Genomic DNA, 15,539 nt, shown 5'->3' on the forward strand with positions numbered 1-15,539 from the left:
TTCGCAGAGATGCAAATTTTAGAAACACTCTTTAAATGATAAGAAATGTAACAAAACAAAAACTATTAGTATCTTGTGACTACAATATCAAGGAGTCACAGTTGGAGTAGATCAACTCAAAAATTTCTACGTGTCACAATTTGTGGGGATATGAAATTGAACAGTCAGATAGCTCAGTTGTAGGTAAAATGGGGCAGACTACATTGTTCAAAGTAATAAAAAGCCTGAAACCTAAAATGTCAGCAGGAATATATGAGGTGCCTGTGTATATCATAACAATGACAGCTGCACAAATTATAAGGACCTTGACATACATAACCAATTTATCGTTTAGTGAAGGAGTGTTTCGAGAAAGGATGAAAATGTCAAAAGTGAAGCCATTATTCAAAAATGGCGACAAGCATAAGGTAGAAAACTATTGGCCAATATCCCTCCTTCCAGCATTTTCCAGAATAATAGAAAAATTAATTAAGCGCAGAATCAACAAATATCTAAAGGACCATAAGTTACTAAATAGAAATCAGCATGGCTTCCAGGCAGGTAAAAATACAGAAACAGCACTAATGTGCTACACTGAACAAATAATCAAAATTCTTGAAAAAGACAATTTAGATCTCTCCAAAGTATTTGACACTGTCAATCATGGCAGTCTTTTAGAAAAACTGGAAGCATTAGGTATTCATGGGACAGGGAAAATGTGGTTTGAGTCATACCTACAAAACAGAACACAGATTGTAGGACTGATGTTGGATTTCTCAAACCACAAAATAAATTTAGTATCAGATGCAAAAATAGTGGAAATAGGACTGCCAAAAGGCAGTATTCTAGGTCCCTTGTTGTTCCTTATCTACGTAAATGACTTTCACACCTCAGATGGAGCAGCAAAGGCCATACTATTCGCAGATGACACTAGTGTGATTATAGGTGCACCAAAGCAAATTCTACAAACAACTACTGATAAAGAAATAAAGAATGTCTACACTTCGTTCAACGCAAACAGGTTGACATCAAATGCAAATAAAACAAATTATATGCAGTTTGGGAAAATATGCCAAAATGTAAATCCTGATCTGTTGTTGGGTGACAGGGCCGTAGAAAGAGTGGCATCAACAAAATTGCTGGGGATTCATGTAGACGAAAATCTTAATTTTAATGATCATGTGATGAAACTTTTGCAGACACTTAACTCAGCCTGTTTTGCTCTTAGAACAATTGCAAATGTTTATACTGCAGAGGGTGCCAGATTGGAATATTTTGGGAATTTTCACTCTCTTGCAACATACGGAAAAATACTTTGGGGTTCCACCACTTGCTATCTAAAACAAATATTTCTGTTACAGAAGAGGGCTATCTGAATAATAACACAGTCATCCACAGACACAATGGAAACCCTTGTTTAGCACGCTTAAAGTTTTAACAGTTCCTTCCTTATACAGGGTAGTCTATTGATAATGACCAGGCCAAATATCTCATGAAATAAGCATCAAACGAAAAAACTACAAAGAACGAAACTTGTCTAGCTTGAAGGGGGAGACCAGATGGCGCTATGGTTGGCCCGCTAGATGGCGCTGCCATAGGTCAAACGGATATCAACTACACTTTTTTAAATAGGAATCCCCACTTTTTATTACATATTCGTGTAGTACGTAAAGAAATATGAATGTTTTAGTTGGACCACTTTTTTCGCTTTGTGATAGATGGCGCTGTAATAGTCGCAAATGTATAAGTACTTGGTATCACGTAACATTCCGCCAGTGGGGACGGTATTTGCTTCATGATACATTACCCGTGTTAAAATGGACCATTTACCAATTGCGGAAAAGGTCGATCATGTTGATGTATGGCTATTGTGATCAAAATGCCCAATGGCCCTGTGCTATGTATGCTGCTCAGTATCCTGGATGACATCATCCAAGTGCCCGGACCATTTGCCGGATAGTTAATGTTATTTAAGGAAACAGGAAGTGTTCAGCCACATGTGAAACGCCAACCATGACCTGCAACAAATGATGATGCACCAGAAGGTGTTTTAGCTGCTGTCGCAGCTAATCCGCACATCAGTAGCAGACAAATTGTGCAAGAATCGGGATTCTCAAAAAGTCTGTGTTGAGAATGCTTTAATTAACATCGATTGCATCCATACCATATTTCTATGCACCAGGAATTGCATGGCGACGACTTTGAATGTCGTGTACAGTTCTGCCACTGGGCACAAGAGAAATTACAGGACAGCGACAGATTTATTGCATGCGTTCTATTTAACCCGCACGCTCACCGGATCTGACGTCCCCGGATTTGTTTCTGTGTGGAAAGTTTAAGGATATTTGCTATCGTGATCCACTGACAATGCCTTATAACATGCGTCAGTGCATTGTCAATGCATGTGTGAACATTACGGAAGGCGAATTACTCGCTGTTGAGAGGAATGTCGCTACACGTATTGCCAAATGCATTGAGGTTGATGGGCATCATTTTGAGCATTTAATTCATTAATGTAGTATTTACAAGTAATCGCGCTATAACAGCATGCGTTCTCAGAAATGATAAGTTCACAAAGGTACATGTATCACATTGGAACAACCGAAATAAAATGTTCAGACGTACCTATGGTCTGTATTTTAATTTAAAAAACCTACCTGTTACAAACTGTTCATCTAAAATTGTGAGTCTTATGTTCGTGACTATTACAGCATCATCTATCACAAAGCGAAAATGTGGTCCAACTAAAACATTCATATTTCTTTACATACTACATGAATATGTAATAAAAAATGGGGGTTCCTATTTAAAAAAAACACAGTTGATAACCGTTTGACCTATGGCAGCGCCATCTAGCGGCCCAACCATAGTGCCATCTGGTTTCCCCCTTCAACCTAGACAAGTTTCGTTCTTTGCAGTTTTTTCATTTGACGCCTATTTCATGAGATATTTGGCCCGGTCATGATCAATGGACCACCCTGTATATACACAAATGTGTGTTATATGTTAGGGCCCACCTTGCAGATTTTCAGACAAATGCCGACTTACATAACTACAGTACTAGAAATAGCACAGCACTCCATACTCAGCGAACAAAAAGAACACATACACGAAGGCATGTGAGCCATATTGGTACAAAACTCTACAACATACTGCCAGCCAACATCAGAAAATTAGAAGATGAAAACAGATTTAAAACAGAATTTAAAGGATTTCTACTTGAACAATGTTTTTACTCAGTAAATGACTATTTAGCCCAATAAATAATTATGATAATGTTTATATTAAGGCAAAACTGAAAACACTGTCTTTTATCCCCTAAAGTTTCTGTTAATTTTTTAATTATGATGGACAGCTGTTGAGTGTGGTAAAATCTTTTCTGTATTATTGCAGTGAATATAACAGATTCCTGTTTAGGGAAGACAAAAGTAAAGCCTTAGGGCAAACAGACTATGCAGCTACAATACTGTCAGTAAACATGTAAAAAAAGTTATATTACTGTGATGTGTATGACCAAATATTATTCTTTGTGCAGTTGTTTGTACAATTTTGTATGTATTATACTTTGTACTACTTAATGTAAAATTTTTTTATGTTCCTGTTGCACAAATTGTTCTCATAAATTTACATGTACTTTTGGACAACATCCATACAATATTTATTGTCTACAGACGGATAAATAAATAAAAAATATTTTGCAACAGAATATGTTAATTTCTGACCTTCACTATTTATTTCAATGGTGCACTTATGCACATTAACTAAACATCTGTATAAGTGAGTGTCCAGAAACTGATTGCTATATATATCCATTCTTAAATTGTTATCTTCAATCAGTGGTCATTATCCAGCAAGATTGACAGGAGTGATAGAATAGATTGAAAAGACAATGACAATTTCTTTATTAAGCCAGTGTAAATTTGTTGCATTTGTAGTCATTATACTACAGACAGATGCTGAAGCAAATAAGAATGGTTATCTATTGTCAGGCTATGTTATAATATGATCGAATTGGCATCTGTCTGATTATTTTAAATGAGAAGCTTATTTTGCTAATAAATGGGAAACCTAGAATGAAGATGATACCTAGGTAGTTTTCAGAAGGACATGTTGTTAAAATCTTTTTTCAATTTACAGTTGTAAACTTGCAAAACTTCCTGTGTAAAATCTTCCAGTACTATTACTGTTGCTGTTCTGTGTCTTTATTATCATCATAAATAAAAATTTGGAATTTCAATTTCTCCAGTGATAAAAAGGTAAGACATTGCATTGTGTTGTCAACAAATTTCAGATATCCTAAGAATTGATAATCTGTGGATGATGACGTCCCTTGTGAAACTGCATCTAGCACTGAATAAAATCCAGAAGATAGAAAATTTGGATGCCCTGGTAAATCTGAAAGAATTGGATTTATCCTTCAACTACATAGAAGTTATAGAGAACTTGGATAATTTGACTAAGCTTGAAATCTTCACCATATACAATAACAGCATTTCAAAGGTGGAGAATATGGACAGTTTAGTCAATCTTAGGCTTTTCAGCATTGGAAAAAACAAATTAGCAGACTGGGACAATGTAAGGTTTGTTTTATGAAAATAAACTACATGCTTATAATTAATTTGGAGCTTGATGTTGAGTAGAGTGTAGTAGGCTCAAAGCACCTCAGTAAAGCGAATGTTAAATTAGCTAAATCTCTATACAGGTTTTAATATTCTAAGCATATCATATTGGCTGCAACATCGCTACAGCTTGAGTTTCTCGATACAACATATATTGTCTGTAAATTCAAATAGCTACTTGTTAAAACTAGTTAGCTTTATTTGCATACTAATTCAGTAGTACATATGGCTGTTCATGTATGCCCTACTGTAGCTGTATTTCTGTAACAGTAGGTTGAATTCAGTAAATCAATAACTTCTTGCTTTTTGAATTATAACAGTAATCGACAACCAGTGATTGACAATAAAAAAAAGTTAGCCTTCAGCTGCCAGTTGCCCCCTAAAAAGAGGACAGAAGAGCAGGCAAAAAGGATAAGGACTCTGTCCTACACTTGGAGTGAGAAACTGCCCTTAAGAGGTGAAAGAATCAAGAGCAAGTGAGGAAACTACTGTATTAATGACACAGAAAATACAGCCACAAGAAATGTGGTCTCTAATTATTATTAATGGGCTGCATCAAATGCAAGAGAAACATAGGGAGGGAGGGGGCTGGGGGGGGGGGGGGGGGGGGGGTCGTAATCACAGGCCCAGTTGCAATTTGGTTATCTAACAGCTTCCAGGGACAACAAAAATTTGATTTTCAATATTTCATGCAGCTATTGACTATATGCCATCTTGAGGTCAATGTGCACTTTGTGTATACACATTCAGATGTACCGATATTGGCATACTGGAACCATCAGTATCCAGATACCAGGAATTCGTATATGTCTTGAGTCATCATAATTCATGGTGCACACATTACTCAAACTGTATTCATCCAGTATTTGAGAATGACAACACTTAACGACTCCCAACAAACTTTGCACATAATCCCACACTTTTAAAAAACTTTTTCTTACTGACACCCTCACAAAATGATGAGAGGAGAAAAAGTTCATTGCTTACTACATTTCTACTGTTCAAGCAGTGAAAATGCAGCATCAGGCACAGTGTTTTAATTTATTACTTCTTTCCTGTCAATTTGCAACACACTCTGCACACATACCACTGACTGTACTTGCTGTGTTATGTTATTTTATGACACATAGTTGGGGAGATATGGTATTTTATGCATGAAAATACAATTCTTTACAGGATCAGGAGTCTATCCTAGTCTATGATATTTCAAAAACTAGACCAGTTATTTCTTCATTTGGAAAGGAATGTCTCAACACTATCCAGATAGATACCATTCTCTGCTGCAATAAACAATGTGCTGAGTATCCTGAAGGGCCTTAAACACAAGTTGTGATGTGCAAAAAGTGTGATTCCAGTTTTAGCTATCAAGTAATTAATGTTGGATATTAGGTACATGATATACAGAACAGCAGTGCCTCCAGTGTACGTCAGGTCAACAAAATATTTATTCAGATGGGATTGTAATGATAATACACAAATCATGCCTTTGAAAGGTAAAAGTAGTGTTCTTTGGAATTAAGCATGCATTGTGATGAAACAATATTGATTTCTTCCAAAATCAGCAATAAAGAATAATATAAAGGGTGTCCCACTCAAACCTCCCTTATTTTAAAGACTCAGGAAAAAAAAGTGCAATAGATATGACAATGAAAAATGCACCACACTGTAGAGCATCTCAAAGAATTTATGTATTTATCATCAATACACCTCTACATGTGAACCATTTGTAACTTGAAGAATATCGAGTTGATATTCAGTTTCTTACCAAGTTCTTTGTAACATTTACTCTGTTATTGTTGCATATCACATTAGTGATACGATGTCGCAATGTAGGAATATCGTCCACTTTGGTTGCATACATGCGGTCCTTCACAAATCCCCACATGAAGAAATCAAGCGGTGTAATGTCGGGTGAATGTGGTGGCCAGGCAATGGGTCCTCCGTGTCCGATTCAACGATTGGGAAATTTCCTATCCAGGAACTTGCGAACAGCTGTTGACCAATGCAGCGGAGCTCTATCTTGTTGAAAAATGGTGTTGGGTTGCAAGTCGTGTATCTTGGGGTACACAAACTGCTCCAAAATGTCCAGATACACTGCCCCATTCACTGTTTGTTCTGCAAAGAAGAACGTTCCAACAATCCTGTCATGCATTAGCCCGCACCAGATGGTTAGTTGAGGGCTATCACGAACATGTTCAATGAGAACGTGCAGATTTTGCGAACTGCAAATCCAAGCATTATGCCTGTTAACCCTTCCTGATAGATAAAAGGTTACCTCATCTGAGAATAAACACCTTTCCCAGGAGCTGGCATCCATATCTATATGCTGCAGCATATTCACAGAAAAATGTTGTCGGCATGGTTTGTCGTTCAGCATCAGATGTTGCAGAATTTGCACTTTGTAAGCACACCTATTAAGACACTGGTGAACTACATGATGAAATGTTGATCCAGGTACATCAAGTTGCCTAGATGCTTGACGAATTAACTTACGTGGGCTTCTGAGAAACTTTTGTCTGATGTCCTAAACTGTCTCTTCTGAAACTCCATAACTTGCAATGCCCGAATGTTTCAGAACACTTCCTGTTCCCAGAAACTTCCTATACCATTCCTTAGTTGTTTTCACATCAGGTGGACAACATTCATACTCACAATGATAACTTCTTTGGACAGTAATCAGCGATTTTGTTTCTGCAAACCATGCTACTGCTTGCGCACGCTGCTGTGGAGTCGCCATTTTCACTTCATGCTACCATGCTGCACTCTTGCGATGATAATTGGCACTTCTCACATGGGAATATAAATTATTTGAGATGCTCTACAATGTGGTGAATTTTTCATTGTTGTATCTACTGTGGTTTTTCTCTCCTGGGCTCTTGAAATCAGGGAGGTTTGAGTGGGACACCCTGTATTTTTAGAGAACCAAGGTGTGCCATAAAAAATATGCCTCACAACAAACTTATTATGACACTATATGAAAAGAAGGCATCCCCTTTGAGCTTACAAACCAGAATATGGTATAAAAGTGGATCTGGTACAGTAATTTTTAGATTTTTAATCTCTTTCTTCAAAAACTGTCTAGCAGCTGATGAGCTTTTATTTGGAAAAACATCAAATATTTTCTGCCCTAAGAATCATGATACGTAAATCTTCCTGCCCCATAATACATAATATCCACGTGCTTTTAACATTTGGATTAATTATTAATCAGATACACACAACACTGGTGTAATATTCCACAATATTAATTATTTGTTACCTGAACCAGTTTTTGGCTGTTACACCACCATCAGGTACAAAGATAAGTATGTGGTGCAGTGAAGTTTTGTTGGATCCAAGATTTCAGACTAGTGCATCTACAGAGTATCTCCATATCCAGAGACAAAAAATGTTAATGTTACAAATAGGAATAAAACAGTAGTAATTACTTCTGTGTAAATGCAATGTAGGATTATTTAACTAAGATAAAATGTCAGATACATTAACTAATGAACTATAGACAAATTACAACAGTTGTACGTAGAAAAAAATAATGGAGCAATAAATTTTGGTGACATATTCCATAGATGTGGCTAATACAAATAATCTTGTCTTTAATAGGTCCTAAATTACAAACAGATAAGGTATAGTAGTGATACTGAACAGGTGACTGGAGCATCTGTGATTATAAAATGTAAATTATTTATGTGATGAGAGAAATTATAGTAAGTTAAATAAAGGAAAGTGGGATACATGAGTAAGAGGACTAATTTACAACAAGGCCTGCATGGGATTATGGGTAGCATCTGCAGTTAGAATTGGCAAGTAAGGGAACTGTGTCCAGCCATTCGATACTAAACTTGGGTTGATGGACATATGTTTATTAATTTCCATTAGCTAGTTCATCCTCCATGAAGGAAAGATAATGACCTATCTTGACATGATGGAAATTAACAAACACATGTCCATAAACATAAGCTTAGCACTGAATGGCCAGACTTAGCTCTCTTACTTGCCACTTCTAATTGCAGATATTACCCATAATCCCATCCAGGCTATGTTGTGAATTACTCCTCTTACTCACATGCCCCATCTTCCTTTGTTCAGTTACTATAATCCCCTTGTTGTGTTAAAAAAATTGCTTTGTATTGCTGTATCCTGGTACTAGTGCATGTGGGTGTGAGTGCATCCAGTATAGTGTCACCATACGTGTGTACTCATATCAACTGCCAACTGTGTCAGTGCAACCAGCCCCTAGAGGCCACCTGTAAGAAGCATGCACACAGCACAGTCTCCATTGTGCCTTATACCAGCGACTCGCAGCTATATATGCATGGAGCAGCATTGACTGAATCAGTTTGCACCGTTCACATCAACTGTTCTGTGTCTTGTTAAGTGTGGAGTCACAAGAGGTTTATTTCTGTTATTATGCCAAGTTTTATGAGAAAGCCATATTTCACTTACTTGGATCAGTTTTGCGTATTAAGTGGTTACTGCACAACTGACAACACGTTTGGAATGGTTTCTGGATGTGCAGTCTTTAAGAGTGGTTTCATCAGGTTTAGTAATTATGGACACAGTGCTGCAGGCCCTGAGTGAACAGATTACTTCGGCAGTGACCACTTTGTTGCCTTCCATTAACAGACGGTACCGTTCCATGGGTCCAATCACCCACTTTTCCTCTGTATAACGATTCAGCTGAGGATTGGGTAGTGTACGAAAAAAGAATCGGGCACCTTTTTTTATCTATCAGTGTGACAGACTTAAATTTTTGCAAAACCCTCTTCTGCTCATTGATTCCACCTGAGGTGTATCAGTTACTATGTCAGCTTGCCCCTTTACAAAAACTGGAAACTCTTACTTTAGATCAAATGTGTAGTTTATTGTTCCTTTGTCCCTTTACCATCACAAATGAAAGCATGTCATAGCGGTACAAGTTCTTGTTCAGCAAGAAATCAGACCAATTGTACAGGGTCTGGGCAGCTGAACTGAACAGACTTAGCTGTAAATGTCAATTCATTACTGATGCCCATAATGACTTTTATGCAGACTCTATGGTGCTGACAGAAGTTTTGCAAATAACGCAATCTTTTGAAGTTTCTCAGGCAGCGGGGCATTAAATTGGAACTTGGGGTGATTTGGCAGTAGTGTCACAAGATGTGCCCACTGAGACAACAGATAGCTTGCACGAGGAAGTGGCAGGAAAGATGCGGGCCCAATGCGAAGCAGACCAAGGCCAACACAACAGCCATGATCACCACAGTGACAACAGCAGTGTTCTCTGTTTCCTTCTTGTATTTCTGTTTTGTCCAGTTGAATGTTTGGCATGCTTAAATTTTGGGCTACTTATAAATCTTGTGAGAAGAAGGACCACATCACCTCTATGTGTCATTCACCAAAGATTGCTCAGGATATGGACATGGACGTAAACTGTGCCACTCCAACAATGCTTGGGAGTACTCCCAGCTTGTTTATCGAGTTAAGTGTTTTCACCAAGTGTTCCGTCTACAGTGATGTTATTGAATTCTCAAACCTATATGAGTTTAGGCTCGCCACCGTTCACGTGGAAGCTGATCAGTTATAACAAACAGAACACTATTGCATTGTTGGGACAATTTAAGGCATCTGTCTGTTACAAGTCAGTAGTTTGTTTCATTACATGCTTGGAGGCCATTGATGTTGGTGTTGAGAACTTGTCCAGTAGTGATGCATCTAAGGCATTTGGATTTTCTGTCACCAATGCAGTACACCTTGTGTCTGATCAGGTACTGTATTCCCAATTGGAAACCCTGTATGGGGAGTTTGTGGGCCTGTTTTCAGGAGGTGTAGGGTGTGCTACGAATTTTTCTGTTCATATTTTTCTTTTGAAATCCATGGCTCGTCCTCATTTTTGTCATTCACGTCCTATTCCTGTCGCCTCGACAGACTTCAACCTCTGGAGGTGGTACAATCTGTTATGGATGATGAATGGTCATCCCCTTTGGTTATAGTTTGGAAGCCATTGGGGAAACTTTGCCTCTGCGGCGACTTCAGTATTAATGTCAACACGCAGTCGATTGTGGGTACGTACCCTCTCCAACACAAGGAGGAACTGTTGGCGAAAATATCGTGTGGCCAGTAATTTTCTAAAAGTGATTTGTCTGAAGCACATCTGCAGGTTCCTGTGCACGAAGAGTCTCTGTGAGGTATGGCTTTGAATACTCTTTTAGGTCTCTATCAATATTTGCACCTACCTTTTGATGTGGTTAGTATTCCTACTATTTTCCAATGATGTTTAGAGCAACTGACTATGCCTGTCCTGGGTTGCATTAATTATGTGGATGATGATATTGTTGTCGTGGTTCCTCCATGGCCAGTCACTTGAAAAATTGGCGCGTTTTGTTTTCGACCTTACAGTTTGCAGGTTTACAGTGTAACCTCACGAAATCTCAGTTTTTTTAAAAAAACCTTCTATCGTTTGTTTGGTGTTCGAGATCTCGCATGATGGGGTTTGCCCTAAGCCAGACCACATCTCTACTATTGTGTCTATGCCTCACCCTTCTCCCATGAAGGGGCTTCAGATCTTCCTTGGGAAGATAGCCTACTACCATAAATTTCTACCAGGGGCAGCCACATTGACCTGCTTGTTGCATGTTGTGCTATGCAAGAACATATCTTTTTGCTGGAGACCAGATTGCGAATGTTTTTCAAATGTTGAAATTCAAACTGCCCTTGGCTCCTTGTTTAGCTACGTTCTCTGCAGACCAGCACCTAGTTTTGGTGACTGACGTCTCATAGTATGGCCTTGGAGTGATTCTAGTGCACCAGTATGCCGAGATCTCTGAATGACTTGTTGCTTTCACCTCAGATCTCACCCTCCGGCCCAGCAGCATTACTCTGAGGTGAGAAAAGAGGCTCTTGACATAGTCTATGCTCTCCAGAATTTTTTTGTATGAATCCAAGTTTCACCTTATTATTGACCATAAACCCATGGTTTCCTTGTTATCCTCACACTTCCTCACCTGATAAGGCAGCACACCACCTACAATGCAGGGTGCTGTTCTTGTCTCACTACTATTACAAAATACATTTTCTACCTATGTCTAAATGTGTCATTGTGGACACTTTGTCCCACCTTCCTGTGGGTCCTGATCCTAACTTTGATCACAAGGAATTGCTTTGCTTCCACTTTGATACTGAAACACAGACCAAGTTTGAGGGTTTCCCAATTACAGGCTTGCGCATAGCAGTTGCTGCTGCTGCTGACCTGGTTCTCTATCAGGTGGTTCAGTTTTTTCAACAGGGCTGGACAGAAAAACCACCAGGTCAGGTTACAAACCCCTGTGTAACTATTATACCTATGATATTGCCTCTGTTTTTGACAGTGTTTTCCTGTTATCCATGAGAGACCTCCCTCTCAGAGTAGTCATTTCTGCCACATTACAGAACGAGATCCACGCCACCAGGGCCAGTGGGAAGTTTTGCACACTAAACTGTTAGCTAGGAGACATGTTTTTTGGCCAGGGATTGATGGCAAAATTGTCTGTTTTGTCATGGCTTATGAGCAGTGGGCTCAACGACAGCAGCTCCCAGGGCATCTCTGTTGGTCTGGCCCACTCCATGTCAGCCATGAGAATGAATTGATAAAGGCTTTGTGGGTCTCTTCTTGAATTCTGGTTGTGGATGTATTTTCCTGATTTCTTTGCATTCTCTGGTGTGCACTGAAGTTGGCTGAGGTCACAATTTGAACACTTTCGAGAGTTTTTTCTATTGAGGGGTTGCCTTGTACCCTGATTTCCGATAATGGGCAGCAGTTTGTTTCTCTCTCCTTTCAGTTGTTTTGTTCCCATCACGGCATTCATCATGTTAAGGGTCCACCCTCACTCAAGTGGTGAGGTAGAATGACTAGTACATATATTCAAGTCCCAAATGAAAAAGTTTGTAGTAGATTCTTCAGCAGGTGACACCATTCTCCAACTTCTGAGCACCTATCGCTTCATGCCTACGGACGGACGGAACCCGACTGAGCTGCTTCACAGCTGCCAACTATGCATGCTCCTCCACCTTCTGCAGCCTCCACCACACCTGCTGTGGTGGGATTCGTCTGGCCGCTTGCATGGGGATCACAGGTGCGGGGGCTTGGTTGCCGGCCCAAGTGGATACTGACCACTGTTATCCACCACTGGGGGCACCATCTGTGCAATGTCTGCACGCTCGATGATCCTGTAGCATGCTGCTTTGATCAGTTGTGCCCCCACTCGTGCCCAGTAGCTATCAGTTCATGGGTGTAGCCCCCATTTTCGCAGCCCTCCTTGCTGCCATCCACCTTAAGCCACCATCACCTGCTGTGGAGTTGCCCCCGTCCCAATGGCTGCCTCCTGCACATGCAGTGCCACGGGATTCTAGCTTCCCTGCACTGAGCAGCAGTCTGTCTCTGGCCTCGGGTCCATTGCTGCAGCCTGTTCTTCTGGTTAGGATACCTCGACTGATCACCTTGCCGTCGTTGCCTTTGCCATTGTCACCGGTGGGTCTGGCCCTGTCTCCTCTGCATTGGGACCTGCCTGCTGATGAAGGAACAGAGATAGTGATGGCGCCATCCTTTCCGGTGCCATTGTCAGGCACCTTGCGGGCCCACTGCCCTCTGGCGTGCCCACGTTTCCATGCTTTCTGGTCCCATGCTCCAGTGATCGCCCGGCACACTGTCTGGTCCCACCATCAGCATAAGCTGCCCCTGCTTCGGATCTGACAGACGTGCCTCTCGTAGGGTCGCCTGTAGGAAGTGTGCACACACCGCACCATCTACCGACAACTCACGTCTGTATATGTGCAGAGTGGCACTGACTGACTGTCTCAATGTTCTTCTGGTTTGTGCAGTTCACATCAGTTGTTCTGCATCTTGTTATGCGTAGAGTCACGAGAGGCTTTTTTCCATTGTTGTGCAGAGGTTTATAAATAAAGCCATATTTGTGTTACTTGGATCAGTTTTGTGTGTTACTTGGCTACTACAGTATAATCACAGCCGCTTCCCTCACCTGCTTAATAACATTACTGTTATGTGTCTGTAATGTAGGACCTATTAAAGACAAGATTATTTTGTTCAGCCACATCTTTGGAATATGTTACTTAAATTTATTGTTCAATTATTTTCTTCTGTGAATATTGTATTTTGTCTATAGTTCATTAGTTAATGTGTCACATATTTTATCTTAATTAAATAAGCTTACATCACATTTATACTGAAATAATCCCACTTGTAGAAATAGTGATACTCTGTAGATGCACTAGTTTAAAATCTTTGATCCAACAAAATTTCACTGCGCTACGTACTTATCTTTGCACCTGATGAAAAAAGTGGCGAACAGTGGAAGAGAAATGTGGCCTCAATGTCTCACTGGCAGCACCTGGCAGGACGGTGGACAGTGGTAGACTGAAAGTGCTTCCCCAGCTGATGAGACCATAGTCCGCGCACTGAGTGCTCACCTATGCTCCTTATTATTGGCTGGATGGTTGGTTTGTATAGACAGCAAGGGCGGCCATGTTTGTGAGCATGTGCCCCAGGTTCGTGTGAGTCCCCTCGCTGCGACAGTAGAGAAGCATCCCAGATAATTAATACAACTGGTCACCAAAATATTATGCCAGCAGATTATTGCAAGCAGTGTGAATACGGCAGCGAGTACTTGCACTGGCCAGCTCCAGTACAATTTCGTATCTGAGCTGCAATTGGTAAATGGGATACACAGATCGTGGCCTGCATCTACATAGGAGGGGGTATGACAGATTACCTGAGCATCTCTGTAAGGAGATCCACAACCTGAGCATCTCTGTAAGGAGATCCACAACCACACGAGGAAAAGTACCTGTGATTACTAGAGTCAGATCCAGGTTATAAGCCAGGTAGTCTTGAAAGTAATAAAGTAATGAAAACAGAATTGGACTGTAATGTGTCTATGACTTCCAGAAAAATAAAATTAGTTTCATCAGAATATTAAGAGGCTGAAACACTAGGTTGGTGAGTTTCTGGTTTGTCTAGAAGATACGGAAAATTTTGAAGAGATAGATATTCTGTGCCTGTCTCATCTGAACCTACAAACAGGAGTAGAGAAGGTACGAGGGTGGTTTGAAAAGTTCTTGGAACAGAATAGAAAAAAGTGCTTACATCACTGAAACTTTTTTTATTTTTCAATGTAGTCTCCTTGTAGATTAACGCACTTGGTCTAACGAAGTTCCAGTGCCTTGATCCCATCTTGAAAATGAGTTTCTTCCAGGCTTGCAAAATAGTTGTCAACTCTGGCTATAAATTTTTCATTTGCAGTGAATCTTTGTCCACCAAGAAAAATTTTCAGTTCTGGGAAGAGATGAAAGTCTGACAGAGCCATATCAGGTGAATAAGGTGGGTGTGGCAACAATTCATACCTTAGTTTGTGTAATTTTGCCATGGCGATGGCACTTGTGTGGACATGCATGGTCTTGATGGAAGATGACTTTCTTCCTTGCTAAACCTGGCCTTTTTTCACGAATCCTTTGTTGCAATTTGTCCAGGAGGTTAGCATAGTATTCTCCAGTAATTGTTTGTCCATTGGGGAGATAATCTACAAACAGAATCTCCTTCGCATCCCAGAACACTGATGCCATGACCTTTCCTGCTGAAGGAATTGTCCATGCTTTCTTTGGTGGCAGAGAATCATCATGTTTCCTCTGCTTTGACTGGCTATAGTAGTGCCCCCAAGTTTCATCTGTGGTCACAAACCGGTGCAAAAAATCTTGTTCATTTCTCCTACAACGGGCCAAACATTGTTCGGACATGTCCATTCTCAGTGACAAAAGTCATGGCACCCATCTTGTAGATAATTTTTTCATTTCTAATTCTTCAGTTAAAATGCGATATACCCTTTCAGATGACATCTGGCAAACATGAGAAATTTCATGCACTTTCAATCGTCGATCCTCCGTGACCATTTTGTGAACTTCTGCAATGATTTCTGA

At 40.0% G+C, this 15,539-nt stretch overlaps 1 protein-coding gene across 1 annotated transcript in view; it reads left to right on the forward strand.

The window, feature by feature from the left end:
• The window catches only part of LOC124597022 (dynein regulatory complex subunit 3-like), a 176,479-nt gene that overhangs the window by 34,909 nt on the left and 126,031 nt on the right, over positions 1–15,539 (forward strand). The window contains 1 exon segment of the mRNA XM_047135911.1: positions 4,271–4,554. Within this exon segment, the coding sequence (XP_046991867.1) occupies positions 4,271–4,554 (284 nt within the window).

Source organism: Schistocerca americana, chromosome 1 (assembly GCF_021461395.2).
Source record: "Schistocerca americana isolate TAMUIC-IGC-003095 chromosome 1, iqSchAmer2.1, whole genome shotgun sequence".
In the NCBI taxonomy this organism is placed as follows: Eukaryota; Metazoa; Arthropoda; class Insecta; order Orthoptera; family Acrididae; genus Schistocerca; species Schistocerca americana.